The sequence below is a fragment of the Pongo pygmaeus genome, chromosome 1, assembly GCF_028885625.2.
Source record: "Pongo pygmaeus isolate AG05252 chromosome 1, NHGRI_mPonPyg2-v2.0_pri, whole genome shotgun sequence".
Classification (NCBI taxonomy): Eukaryota; Metazoa; Chordata; class Mammalia; order Primates; family Hominidae; genus Pongo; species Pongo pygmaeus.
This window is the reverse complement of record NC_072373.2, coordinates 130,341,301-130,356,906: the sequence shown is the minus strand read 5'-3', so window position 1 is coordinate 130,356,906 and position 15,606 is coordinate 130,341,301. Positions and strand designations below refer to the sequence as shown.

Below are 15,606 nucleotides of genomic sequence, written 5' to 3'. Positions count from 1 at the left end.
CATTTACCTGAATATTTAACATATTAAAGACATTCAGAGGGTACCCTGACTCACAACTAACCTTTAAGTAAAGCCTATCTGCTTATTCATCCTGTCGTCTTCTCTTCCAAAGAGAGGCAACATTTCAGAAAATAAGTGGGTTTCCATGGTTTCTGTCTCTGAGTTACATTCTTAGCTTTGGAACAATATTGTGGAGTATTTTGCCTGGTGCCCTGATTAATATCTTAGGAGGAAATGTTCCCAGGGGAAGCCTATACTGAACATCTCCTTCTGAATCACTTTGCTTAAATAGAGTTTCAATTTGCCTCCCAAACGAGCCCTGCACTTACTGCGACCACTGAACCATTTACTGCCTGATTGTAGGCACAGGTGCACTGATTTTTCAGTCCAAATATCCATGTGCGCAAATTTATACCTGGTTTAGAAAACTTGTCCTAACACTTCCCTTGCTCTCCTCTATCCAATAGCCCACACCCAAAATGACACCCCCAATAAGTCTCCATAGGAGATATGCGCCCAGCAACTTGTTCACATCCTGGGTTCTTCTTTCCTAACCAGCTGCCCTGCAGTTGTCCATGACCTCCCTTAGCCAAACTGCCCTGCACCAAGCTCCCGGCCAGACACTCTACTTCTTGAACTGTGTCCAAAGACCTCTGACTTTAATTGGAGCACACAGAGCGCCTGACAGAAATGTCATAAGCATGAAATGTAAAAGGTTAACTGCCGAGGAGAATGATGCAAATACACTGCATTCCCTTCGGGAAGGATAAGCTACTTATGATTAAACGTTCTCTAGTACGGATTTTTTTTAATACTCCAAAGTGCCCTTCTGACCTTCTGCCTTCTTTTAATGAACTTTCATTTGTCCCCCAAATAGTTAGAAACCACCTTCCACAGATGATACAAATGGGCAAAGGTGTATGTGAAGCCTTGGATGTCTGTGTGACTACGTGTCATGAGAAAAGCCAAGTGGGCTGGCACAGCAGCTATAGCCACATCCCACATAACTTAAGGAAAATTCCTCCACAAAAGGAGCTGAAACCCAAGAAAATGCTTTCTGCTCAATATCACGTAAAGCAATAATCTACTCAATTAACTAAAAAGAGAGCAGGCAAAATTCAATTCAAAAGGGAACCCAAAACACTGATGTAGAAATATAAAAGTTAAATTTTTTTGTTACTGGTTATCATTTATCAAAGTTTAGCTCATTATTATTTCCATCCAAGTTTAACCCCTACTTAATGCTTTTAACTACCTGTGCAGGTCAATTGTACCTTAATGAAACTAATGTTTGGTCAAACACGGGTGAGATATGCTACGTGAAAAATACTACATTCTAGATGTTTCTGCCTTCCTACCCTAACCCGTATCTAATACCACATAGCAGAGAGATAGACAAGCTGCTCTTTTATGACAACATAAGAAAAAAAAAAAAAGATGCAAAAAAAAACTCTACCATTTGTTTCTTATTAAATTTGCTGTTGCCTAGAGACACTCAAGAAATTATTCTAAGGTAATTACATGAGTCAAAATCGTTCCAAGCATGTTTTTCACTCTCCATATTTGACTAATTGGTTTACCAGATTTGTAATAGTTCATCTGTTGTTGTTTTCAATTTCCCAGATAGTCTGATTATTTTTAATTCAGGAGCTTCACTTTTAACAAAAAAAAGCCAAGTAAACCAAACTTAAAAGCAAAAAAGGGAAGAAGTCTACCCACTCCAACCCACCAAAACACACACATACAAGCCCCTAGTACAACACCTAGCACATAGTAGGAATACCTGTGAATACATAGCTTAATAAATGAATTAATGAGTAAAATAGATGATGTATAGATGAATGTTAGCACTTAAAAATACTACCTTTCTAAGAGGACCAGCTAAAGAAGCCTAGATAATGACTTGAACATTAATGAACTGAAAAGGAAAGCCTTGAAACTCTTAAAAATAAAAAAAGAATAAACATCCAGCTATTTTGAGTCAAGGGCAAAGTTAAATGGTAGTAGTGCCCTGGTTTTTGAAACAATTATCAATGGCATGTTTTAACATCTCACCAGCGCTTTGTTTACTTTCTCTCCATGTTCCCTTCCTCCATATGCCCTTTTATTTCCTTATCCTGACCTTTCAGCATTCATTCTTGCTCATACCTGCCAATCTCATCTATATGTTAGTAGAAATAAAGATTAAATGGTTACTGGCCCCCACCATGATAAGCTGAAAAGCAGATTACAGTAACCTCTGAGGGTCCTCCCTCCACTCCACTTCAATTTATTTAACAACAGCTACCCTTTATGGAGCACTATTCTGAGAATGACAATTCTCTGAGGGAAGTCTAATTAGCCTCATTTTGTACATAAGGACACTAAATCATAGAAAGCTATAAATCTGGCAACAGTCATGCCAGGAGTCACATGTAGGTCTTTCTGACTCCAGACCCTTCCCACCAGACCTCACACTGCTTATTCTTGATTCATTCCATGAACATTATTGAGAACTTGCCATATGTAAGTCTTTGAGTCTTATAGAGAAGATTCCATATAAACTCCCCCCAAAAAAAAAAATTTGTGTTTTTCTCTCTTCAAATCCTTTAACTTTTCAAAATGCATTTACATTTATTATCTCACTTCAAACGGTATTCAGTGCCTTGAAATACAAATTTGACACCATTAGCAGAGTTGTCACAGATCTTTGGCTGTGCTGACATGAGTCAAGACATAACAAAGGAGCAACTGAACAATCCGGAAAGTGGGAGGTGAATTAGTTTCAGTGACCCGTTCTCCAAGCCTTGGTCATAAAGGAAGAATGTTCAACAGCAGCGACTTATTGTAACAGAGAAAGGACCTGTGCTGCCTGCCACCAGGCCTACCCTTCTCCATTCTCCAGGAGAGTTTCCCGTGACTAATTTTACCAGCTCAAAAAACTTCCACACCCACCCCCTTGCGATGCATCTTTTGTCTGCCATAAGGCAAATGTCACTTCGTCCATTTAGACCACCCAAGGTTATCTGATTCTTGTTGGTTATTCTATGTTTTATTAGGATTGGAATTTATATTTGTTGATCTTCAAACAATAGAGTCCTGTTCCTTGGTATCAAATATGAACAATTAACATCAAGAAACAAAGCAAAAATGAAGTGGATAAAAAATAGAAAATATAGTGGCTGCTCTATAATATAGCCAGGGATAAATGTTAAGGGTTACCAAGGCACAAAGCCAGGAATTATTTCTGAAAGGAAAGAGTCACTGGCTGTCTACATCATTGAATACTTTTTGCCATTTCATTATATAATTACAAGTAGTTTATTCATAGAAATGTTTTTCTCTACAATTTTTTTTTTTAGGAAAAGAAAAGAGGCTTACCAGAATCATGGATAAGTATATCTTCAGTTAACTTGCCACGTCCTGGCCACAACAGTAGTTGACGGTCACTTGGGAAACTCATGACAGCTGGGTACAAGTCAAATTATTACAATTATTTCACTCCTATTAAATGTTTGGCATGTACTACAAGGTCCTCTACAAGCCCTAATTAAAAAACACACGCATCTAGTTTCTGTCCCACCAGAGCAATTGAGAAGCTCATAACAAACCAATCCTTCATATCACATCAACCTTGAGACTATATGTTTATTTGCATTCATTTGAAAATGACATTTGTTTAATAACTTGTTCATGCTAGTGGCTGATTCTCTGAAAACCAGTTTGGTTTCTTATTTTTCATGGCAAATGAAACCCTCAGTTTGCAAAATATTGTTCTGATTAAGAGGGTTTGCTTTTCTACTAAATCACTCTCTTCTAACGTTGCATGCCTACACGGCAGTTTCAAATCAGGATACTATCATCTGCCCATATGATAATTATTAATATTTGCAGAGTTATATTAGGAGATGAGATTCACCCATGCAAAAGCTATTCACATATAATCAATTATTCAGCTTTCTAAACATCTGCTCTGTTCCCAACCATCAGAGCAAACTAATGCTTGTTTTAATGTCATTGTTCCCTTGCCTCTCTGCTTCTTGTTATCTTAAAACTGCTGCATTGTATTGTTTCTCCTATTCTTAAATGCTCAGGATTAGAGGCAATAGATCTGACTTGTGGCAAACTTAGTGTTTGCTGTATGCCAAATGCCCTTTAATTCTCTGGCATGCTTACCACTAGCATGTGACAGTTTGCACTAGTAGGCTAGATCTTCCTTATTATACACATGCCCTTTGACAATGGCTGGTTCTAAGGCAGTTCTTCTTCTTCTTCTTCTTTTTTTTAAGGACAGCAGCCATATTGGATAGTTTTTGTTCTCACCTACTGTCTATGCATTGAATTATTCTTCATCTTTTTTGATACGCACTTTTCAAAAATTTTTGTAGATGTAGGGGGTACAAGTGCAGTTTTGTTACATGGATACACTGAATAGTGGTGAATTCTGGGCTTTTAGTGCAATCATCAGCCAATATGTTCATTGTATCCATTAGGTAATTTCTCATCCCTAATACCCCTCCCACCCTCTCACCCTTCTGAGTCTCCAGTGGCTATTATTCCACTCTATATGTCCATATATACACATTACTTCACACCCACTTATACGTTAGAACACGTGGTATTTGTCTGTTTCTGAGTTATTTCACTTAAGATAATGATTTTATTTCAGCTTAGTGAAGAAAATATGCCTGATATATAATAGGTCCTTAATAAAGGTTTGTTATATTTTGATGAAATTAAACCCCAAATTTAAAAAGCAAAAAAAAAAAAAAGCTCACCTTCTAATAGATTACATTACCCTCAACTTTATTAAGAAAAGGTAGTTTGGCACTACCATTGGCCAAATTATCTGTAAAGATGAAATATCTTTAATCTCTGACCCATTAGTAGTAATTTATCTGCCTATTACGTATGACTAACACACTGCAGTCAAGATAACTTAACTAAAGTCAACTGTATGTACCCAATAATAGCCATTGAATTTCCAGAGAGATTATTTTAGATGAGTTACGATTTAAAAAAATAAAAAGACCTTTCATTTTTCACTGCAAACCTTAACCATTCAGTATTAGCTAGTTGTCAACACAAATCACGCCAGATTTGATACACTTTTTAGAAACACATAAATCCTTTTTTTTCATTTATTTATTATTATTATACTTTAGGTTTTAGGGTACATGTGCGCAATGCGCAGGTTAGTTACATATGTATACATGTGCCATGCTGGTGCGCTGCACCCATTAACTCGTCATCTAGCATTAGGTATATCTCCCAGTGCTATCCCTCCCCCCTCTCCCCACCCCACAACAGTCCCCAGAGTGTGATGTTCCCCTTCCTGTGTCCATGTGTTCTCATTGTTCAATTCCCACCTATGAGTGAGAATATGTGGTGTTTGGTTTTTTGTTCTTGAGATAGTTTACTGAGAATGATGCTTTCCAATTTCATCCATGTCCCTACAAAGGACATGAACTCATCATTTTTTATGGCTGCATAGTATTCCATGGTGTATATGTGCCACATTTTCCTAATCCAGTCTATCATTGTTGGATATTTGGGTTGGTTCCAAGTCTTTGCTATTGTGAATAATGCTGCAATAAACATACGTGTGCATGTGTCTTTATAGCAGCATGATTTATATAGTCCGTTGGGTATATACCCAGTAATGGGATGGCTGGGTCAAATGGTATTTCTAGTTCTAGATCCCTGAGGAATCGCCACACTGACTTCCACAATGGTTGAACTAGTTTACAGTCCCACCAACAGTGTAAAAGTGTTCCTCTTTCTCCACATCCTCTCCAGCACCTGTTGTTTCCTGACTTTTTAATGATCGCCATTCTAACTGGTGTGAGATGGTATCTCATTGTGGTTTTGATTTGCATTTCTCTGATGGCCAGTGATGGTGAGCAGAAACACATAAATCCTTTAACCACTGAGAGCATAGACTGATTTTCTGTTTTTCTAGTTAACAACCTGAAATGCAAGATACTAATGAGCAATTCTGCAAATCAATGAAAAAAATTATGAAAAATCTCATAAAATGTGTCACACTACAATTCATTCCCCATAAAGTTACACAATAGTCAGCATATGGGTTTTGTCACTTTAAAAGGGTCCTGAAGAACAGTGGCTTAAATGAGATAGAAAGGTTCATTTCTCTCACATACATCAAATCCTAACTGATAGACATTCAAGCAGAGGAGAGCATCAATGTTACATGAGGTTATCTAGAGGCCCTATTTCTTTCTGTCTTGTTGCTTTGCTACCTCCTAAGGGATGCCCTTGGCTATACAGTCAAAGCCAGCTCACTACCTCATCTGCATTCCACTTCAGGAAGGGAAGATAAATGGAGGACAAGCAGTTCTATTTTAATGGCATGACCTGACAGTTGCAGATGTCAATTCTGCTAATACCCTGTTGGCCAGAATTTACTCACATGGTACCACCTGAATGCCAAGGACACTGGGAAATGTAGTCCATAGCAAGGTAGCCAGGAAGTCGTATAAAACTCAGGGCATTCTATCACTAAAAAGAACAAAAGGAGAATAGATTGGGGATGGGGTGTGGAGAGAAGAAACAACAGGTTGTCAAAAAAGACTAGAATGTTCTTTCTGCACACATTTACTAAATAGACATCATCCTCATACATATTATTACAACTCTTCCAATCATGCTGGATCACTGTTGAGATTTTCTGTTTAGATCAGTGTTTGCAAGGACAAGTGTGTCCCTGAAGCTATATTAGTACCATGCTTGCTAAAGTTGCAGATCAAACACCCAAATGGACCTGCTAGATTTTTGTCTTCCAATGGGGTTGTCACAGGTGGCCCTCCTCTCCCAAGCAAACTAAGAAGGAGAAAAGGGTAAGTCCTTTTTTTTGAGACAGTCTCACTCTGTCACCCAGGCTGGAGTGCCGTGGCATGAATTTACTGTGACCTCTGCCTCCCAGGTTCAAGCGATTCTCCTGACTCAGCCTCCTGAGTAGCTGGGATTACAGGTGCGTGCCACCATGCCCAGCTAATTTCTGTATTTTTAGTAGAGACAAGGTTTCACCATGTTGGCCGGGCTGGTCTCGAACTCCTGATCTGAAGTTATCCACTCGCCTCAGCCTCCCAAAGTGCTGGGATTACAGGCGTGAGCCACCATGCCTGGCCCAGTAACTCATCTTTACTAAGGAACTCCTCTACATCAAGCCCTGTTGTAGGGGTTTCTGAACAATTACCTCAATTAATTCCTTAAAACAACCTTTAGTGAATACTACTATTATTCCCTAAATGAGAAAAAAATCTTAGAGGGGTTAAATGATTAAGCCAAGTGTATTAGCTTTGAGATGGGTTCATTTTCTGTTTCCACGGGTAGAGCTGTAAAAAGTCTTTTTTTTCCCCTGAGAAAGTGGGCTTTCACACAAAAACTCACAAAAATATAGGTAAACCACCAGCTGTTTCCTGTTCTCCCAAGATTTAGTGGGGAAGAAAGGGAAGAGAATCTCTAGTCCAAGGGGAGAATCAAGCTAGAATTGCTCACCACTCTAGGCAGAATTCAATACTTGTCAGAGGCAAAGACATTCTGAGAGCCTGTGAGTCCCAAAAGAAACTGGATCCAGCTGGACATGGTGGCTGACACCTGTAATCCCAGCTTTTAGGGAGGTCAAGGCAAGGTGGGAAGATCTCTTGAGCCCAGGAGTTAAAGACAAGCCTGGGCAATACAGGGATACCTTGTCTCTTAAAAAAAAAAAAAAAAAAAAAATCCTTCTTTGTCTAGCTTGGGGAATGTTGGGAGTGGGGGTTTGGTCCTAGCACTTCCATCAACCGGCCTCAGAGGCACATCAGTAGTGGCATAACACCTGCTGACTCAGGCTATCCCAGAGAAATAGCCATTGGACCCTCTCTTTAGGTGTAGTCCTGGCTTTTAATAAGAGAGTTTGGGCTACTGAAACGCAAGTAATTCATCAGTCCCTTCCAAGTATAGATAAGAGCCAGTCATAAACTTAATTTCATACCTAGCATTGGTGGTTACATTGAAACTGCAGTAATATAATCAAATTGTATTAGCCAGCTTTATATTTAAGACCTACTGCTTCAATTACTTTGAACAACAGTCTTGTGTGGAAGCAAAGAAAGTCTTGCTATAAAGTGGCCTTAGCTTAGAAAACCCCAGATTCTTTGGAGACTGTTCTAAGAACTCCTACCAGAACCAAAGTCAAGCAGCCAAAAAAATAAAAATAAAATAAATAAAGACCGGACTTTAATCCTTGTTAGATGGACTAACCCACTGAGCAGAAAAATCCCCAGTACAGCAAAATAACTCTAACAAAGATTAGGACAGAAATACTACCTTTATATATAATGGGTCAACACTTTTACACACTTGTGGGCCCCAGCTATCATTTCAATCTTCACTTCCTCCATTATCATAGAAAGTAAAAAATCCCTTTATACTGCTGAGCAAAATGAATGTTGTGTCTAAGTTCCTAAGAATCAATTTTTTTAAGTTTTCTTTCTACAGTGGCTAACTGGAGAGGAGTTAAGAGTTCAGACTCTGTAAGTAAAGATCTGATTTCAAATTCCATCCTGCCTCAGGCTGCCTGTGAGACTCTGGGCCGGTTGCCTTTTTAGGTGCCCAGCTTGCTCATCTGTCAATTGGAACTAACAGCAGTGCTCATGGGGGTTGTTGTAAGGACAAAATAGGCCAGTGCCCGGTGCAATGTAAATATGCAATATGTGTTAAATGTTATAAATGCTAACACATGAAGTACTGAAAGGTAGGATGATGACTTTTGAATTTTGGTTTGTGTGGTTTTTCCCCTCATGAGTTCCAGTCTGTTTGGCCCTTAATGGCAAACTCTATCAGGTTATGAGTCCTTGTTAACTCCACCAAAAGCTGAGAGAGATAAATGGACCCTGAGCAGCAGAAAAATTGCCTTCTGAAATAACCTCTTCCTGATGCATCCAGCATTTATGTGCTGTCCTTTTTTCCAAGACAAAAAATTGCATGTTGGAATTGGATTGGAGACATTATCTCGTGATGATTAAGGGAGGTTATTACTACAACAGTTCATGAAATGAAAGCTACCTGCTTTTACCTAGGGAGCTCTTGAAAATAACCCTCTTTTTCCCCAGCAAATAGGCAAGGAAAAGAAAGATTCCAATAATGGATAGCATTACAAATCCTTTTTCATGTACTCTGCTTATCTAAATTGGCACATGATGCCTGCCCACCATCTCTCAGAAATTGTGAGAGGTACTGACTCATCCATCAAGGCCCACCTAACAGCCTGGGAGGCACCAAGGAGGATATTTCTCTTTCTCTGCTGCCTGTTCCTCACCAAACTGAATCAGCATTTCAAGGAGCTCAATTCCCATTCTGAAAGGTAATACCTTCTAAAGATGGGGATGGCAGCACTTATGGAAATTCTAACCCATCAGCTGAAAGATAGGCATATGAAGGTTAGAGAGTTACCCCACAGTAACCTCCCCAAAAGCTCTCCATTTGAAAAAATTTTAATTTTACATATATATGTATATACACCCACACATAAACACACATACATACATATATATATATGTACATGCATACATGTATGTGTATATGTGTGTGTATATATATATGCATATATATGTATTGCCTTCTGAAATAACCTCTTCCTGATGCATCCAGCATTTATGTGCTGTCCTTTTTTCCAAGACAAAAAATTGCATGTTGGAATTGGATTGGAGACATTATCTCGTGATGATTAAGGGAGGTTATTACTACAACAGTTCATGAAATGAAAGCTACCTGCTTTTACCCAGGGAGCTCTTGAAAATAACTCTCTTTTTCCCCAGCAAATAGACTATATATATATATACACACACATATATATAAATATATATACATATATAAATATATATACACATATGTGTATATATGTGTGTGTGTGTGTGTGCGTGTGTTTGTGTGTGTGTGTATATATGTATATATATACATATATATATATATGTGTATATATATATATATATATATATATATATATATAAAGCCCGGACTTTAATCCTTGTTAGATGGACTAACCCACTGAGCAGAAAAATTCCCAGTACAGCAAAATAACCCTAAGGAATATATGTATTTTTTCTATAGTGGCTAATTGGAGAGGAGGTAAGAGTTCAGACTCCGTAAGTAAAGATCTGACTTCAAATTCCATCCTATATATTTTCCCAATACTTCATTTATACTTGCCAAATTTTTTCTCTTCCCCAAAACTACCTTTGGGAAGGGATTAGGAATGAGTCCCTAATTTAAGTCTTGCATTGTTTAAGCTTTAAATCAGGGCTGAGTATTCTCTTAACTATGAACGGTCATTGAAGAAGGAAAAACAACAGATACACAAACGTATATGTATCTTGGAATGGGAAGGAATAATGAGGAAAAAATAAAAATATAAAAGAAGTGGATATAAATAAATTCCTTATAAAGTACCTATCAAGAACTTACACTATACCAGGCATTCTTTCAGGTATCCAGGATTCCTCAACCCCAGCACTATTGACACTTTGGGCTAAATCATTCCTTGTTGTGAGGAAACTGTTCTGTGCATGACAGGACATTTAGCACTATCCCTGGCCTCTACCCACTAGATGTCAGCAGCACCCCTCACCCCCGCCAAGTTACGAGAAGCAAAAATGCCTCCAGACTTTGCCAAATATCCCCAGGGAGCAAAATCGCCTCTGGTTACGAACCACTGTACTAGATACACAAAAATTGCCCTGCCTACTAGTTGCAGTTTTTGTTTTATGCTCCTTAAGGACAGTCAGTCCTCAAAAACTCAGTGCATTATCTGGTGTAGAGGTTGTCAAACCTCCTCTTCTCCATTGCTGGGCTACTGCTGACTTCTGACCAAGTGGAGGGGGTTGTGGGGGTTCTGGGAGCATCCAGTTCCTTACTCTCAGTTATGCTTTCTAAGTCTCTCATCATTTCCATTAGCATTGTGATCTTTTAGAAAGCTTTTCTAGAGCAACAAATCTCTAACATTCATCTGATATTTATATTGTCCATAAATGTTTGAAGTATCAAATGAACATACAAAAATAAGAGTCAAGTTTTGCATTGAAGTGGAAATTTTAGGAAATATTCTACATCAGTAGGCATCTAACACAAACTTGTTAGAGGTTTGTGATTCTAAGTAATTAGTACCAAGATGTTTCCTAGTTATCCTTTTTAACTCAGAGTTGGCTGTGACTAAGGGATAAAGAATGGGAGGGAGGTATTTGTTTATGTTTAGTTTTCACAAACATGTCATGATGTATTGTGAGACCACAGCGACTTATTAATGCAACTTTCATCCAGTGACTTGAAAACCTTCAAAAATATTCATTAACAGATATGCTGATGAGGTTTGCAGGCTTTCAACCTCATATTCTTACCATATTAGTCTAAAGAGATTCTTGGGATGAATCATATGGCATTACATTACCCATGGCTTTATCTTCAGAGAGAAACAACAACAAACACCAGCGCATCTCAAAATTCCCTAAGATGTCATTGGCCAAGCAGACCAAGAGCTTTGTCTCTATGCCCCAGGAAAAGAAAGGGGCAGGGACAGGAAGAAACTAGCTGAAGTCGTCAGGCTCATACCTGTAATCCCAGCACTTTGAGAGGCCGAGGCAAGCAGATCACCTGAGGTCAGGAGTTTGAGACCAGCCTGGCCAACATGGTGAAAGCCCATCTCTACTAAAAATACAAAAATTAGCCAGGCGTCGTGGTGCACGCCTGTAGTCCCAGCTACTCAGGAGGCTGAGTCAGGAGAATTGCTTGAACCTGGGAGGCAGAGGTTGCAATGAGCCAAGATTGCACCACTACACTTCAGCCTGGGCAACAGAGCAAGACTCTGTCTCCAAAAAGAAAGAAAGAAAGAAAGAAAAAGAAACGAAAACCCTATGAAGTTGTTAACATTGACCAGATCTCTAAATGTTGAATTGCTCCAGATTCAGGCCTTGAAATTCTTATCTCTTTCACTTTCTAGGAAAACTTATCCACTCCTGTGGTGATAAATACCAACTCCCAAATGTATATCTTCAAACCCAGACTTCTCTGAGCTCCAGTCTTGTATATCCAACTGTCTTCTCCATATCACACTTGATTGTCTCAAATTTAACACATCCCCCACAAATCCCCTTTCTTCTCTCTCCCAGATTTCTGTTCAGCCATTTGTATTTGCATGTTTCCAATTATTCAGGTCACAAACAGTGGAATCACCTTGACATCTCCCTTTCTCTTATCCCCTGCATGTAATCATCAACAAATTCTGGCAGCTCTTTCTCTCAAATATTTCTAGAATCCAACCACTTCTCACCCTTCTACTGGCAACCAACCTGGATTACGCCATCTTCATCTAGATTTTTAGCACAACTGACCTCCATGTTTGCCCCATCCAGTCTATTTTCCACACAGCAGCCAGTGTAACTGTTTACATTTCAAGTCATAGCATGTTTCCTCTCTGTTCAAAATTCCAATGGCTTCCCCAGAGCCTTTTCATGCACAAGGCCCTGTCTATCTGGCCATCTGCCTCCTCTCTGACTTCATTTCACCTTTCTACTCTCTTGGCCCTTCCTTCGCTCTCTATAGTTACTCTTCCATCTCTCTGGAGCACACTCCCTTTGAAACCCTCATGTTTCCCGCTCTCACTTCCTTCATGTCTCTGCTCAAATGACACTTTATCAGAGAAACTTCCCTCACCACACTGTGTGAAATGGTGCCCCCTCCTCAGGCTTTCTCTATATTCTTTATCTTGCTGTTTACAGCCCCTATCCTGCTTTTCTCATCAAAAATATTTTTTCTTCATAAATAAATGTGTTTGTGTGTATATATATGTATATATATATACATCTGCAATATATACATATTTGTATTACACATTTATTAATGCAGGGATTGACAAACTATGGCCCAGGACCAAATCAAGCCCTGGCCTGATTTTGTACAGACACAAGCTAAAAATGGTTTTTGTATTATTAAAAGGATGTAAAAGACAAAGGGGAAAAAAGATGAATAAGCAACAGAAAGCATATGTGGACTGCAAAACCTAAAATATTTAGCATCTGGCCCCTTATAGAAAAAGGTTGCCAGCTCCTGTATTGTCTCCCACTAGAATATAAACTCCTTGAGCTCAGGGACTTTGTTTTGGTCACTGTAAGATACCCAGCACATAGAAGAGTTCCTGGTTCAAAGTAGATGCTAAGTAAACATTTTTAAAAGAATGAATGAATAAAGACAATGAGTTTTGTTTGTTTGTTTGTTTTTGAGACCAGGTCTCACTCTGTTGCCCAGGCTGGAGTGCAATGGTGTGATCATGGCTCACTGCAAGCTCGACCACTTGGGCTCAAACAGTCCTCCCACCTCAGCCTCCCAGGTAGCTGAGACCACAGGTGTATGCTCAGCTAATTTTTTTTAATATTTGTAGAGACTGAGGTCTCACTATGTTGTCCAGGCTCATCTCTAACTCCTAGGCTCAAGCAGTCTTCCTGCCTCAGCTTCCCAAAGTGCTGGATTATAGAGGTGAGCCACTTCTCTCAGCCCAACACTGAGTCTTAGTGAGGTCAGGTGACTTGTCTAAGGTCACACAGGAAGCTGGCAGATGAACCAGGTTTCAAACCCAGGTCCACCTGATTCCACAGCTAGGTCCCGATGTCCAAGAGCTGCTTGCAGCAATGATTTGAACCTTCTTGTTTTCTACCAAAAGGCTTTCCTTTGTAGACTGTCTCTAACAGGCAAATTAGGTAAGCACCCTGTGGGACAGGGGATGAAAAAAGAAAGACATACAGTATGTTGCAGAAAACTTTTAAAAAGTATATCATCACATATTTACATCTGATATCAACCATATTCAATGTACTTTCATATACATCATCTCTTAGTGTCACCAAATATCTGTATACGGTAATGAGCGTAATCTGTAATTATGCTCATTACACACATTACAAAACAGAGTTTCAGAGAGGTTAAGGGAACTGGCTTTCACAAGAAGTGAGTGGCAGAGACAGAATTGAATCCAGATTTATCACTTTTAGTGCAGAGCTTTCCCCTTTACCAAACTGGACCAACATATATCCCCACAGCTCTGCCGAAGGGTAAAAGTGCTGCCATGGATGTGGAGGAATTTTAATAAAATGGCAGTCACAGTTCAGTCACTTCTAAGAAACCAGGGGCTACTCCATTTCACCTAGAGGTCTGTGGCATGCAAGAAAACCTCGTCAGTTGTAAACGGCAATCTACCAATGGCCAGAGGCAGCAGCAAAGTAAGAACTTTGAAACTGAAGCAATGAGCAAGAGAGCTGTCAAGCTGACCACATCTTGGGCTTTTATTGGTGTGACAATAGTGCAGCATTTTTGAGCTACCAGGCCCATGACCATCTTCAAGAAGGAAGCCAAGAAAACTGACAATTCTCTTAGCTGACACGAATATCCACAGCTATCACCTCCTGTACCAGCTGCTGAATCTAATCAGCCATCCTCTGAGGCAGCTGACTTTAGAGCCTTAGTGTATTTGGCTGAGAAACCACGTGTGTTACGTGGCTGCCAAAGGCCAGCCTTCTGCGTGATTGCCAGTGTCTGTATGTTTTTATAGAGGAGAGGTCACGATGCTGCCCCCTGGAGTTCATTTGAATCTGACACGTAGCTGTATGCTGGCCAAGATACCAGCTCAGAATGCTTACAACAGTCTAGTTTCAAACATCTGTCTCTTTGTTGCTGTAAGTTCCTTATGCTGTGTCAGGCCATGTGTGCCCTCCCTCCGCCCCAGAAAATGTATCCTTTATAAACAGCAGCAGTTGAAGCTACTGTGCTATATTTGGTCCATTTCTGCATCTTTTCACCTTGCTCACTCTAATATGGCCCAACTCTTAGGAAACTGAAATTAAATCAAAGTGTCATTTTCAACGGTAGAATATGCAAGAATTTTAAGTATTAAATGACTATGATTATTAAATCAGTTTAATAATTGTAATGTTTTCTTCCAATAATTTATATGATGACTTGGATGTGAAAAACTGATGAACTACATAATAACTACAAATGTACCATTCCTTTCGGTACAACTTTAAACTTACGTCTCTGTATTTAAAAAATCTCTTTTATTTGGAAATAACATTAGTAATTGCAATGAAGAAAATGGAGCAAAGGTCAAATGCTTTACCTAACATATTCCTTTGTCAAAAAAAGAAAACTTGAAAATTGTTCAAAGTCAGGCATTAGGTACCTTCTATATATTAAGTATCATGCTTGGTGTGATGCTAAGTGTGATGTTATGTTCTTAGAAAGTGTCTGGCTACTTACATGCATATTCCAAGGAAAATTTATATACGGGGAAGATATATTTGAGAACTCTGCATTTGTACTGTGTTAAGCAATAAAAAGTATACCTTTTTGTTGTCAGGCTTGAGAAAGAGATCCAAGATCTTGAAAAAGCTGAACTCCAAATCTCAACGAAGGAAGAGGCCATTTTAAAGAAACTAAAGTCAATTGAGCGGACAACAGAAGACATTATAAGAGTGAGCATTAACCAATTTTAAAACTGTAATTCCCTCTCAAAATGAATCCACAAATACTGTATAATTTTTCAAAGCATATCCACATTTAGATTCTATTTTTTAAACTGTA

At 39.0% G+C, this 15,606-nt stretch overlaps 1 protein-coding gene across 1 annotated transcript in view; it reads left to right on the top strand.

The window, feature by feature from the left end:
- The window catches only part of PALMD (palmdelphin), a 49,077-nt gene that overhangs the window by 26,001 nt on the left and 7,470 nt on the right, over positions 1-15,606 (top strand). Inside the window, exon 4 of the mRNA XM_054447826.2 lies at positions 15,383-15,497. Within this exon, the coding sequence (XP_054303801.1) occupies positions 15,383-15,497 (115 nt within the window). The remainder of the gene's footprint in view (positions 1-15,382; positions 15,498-15,606) is intronic.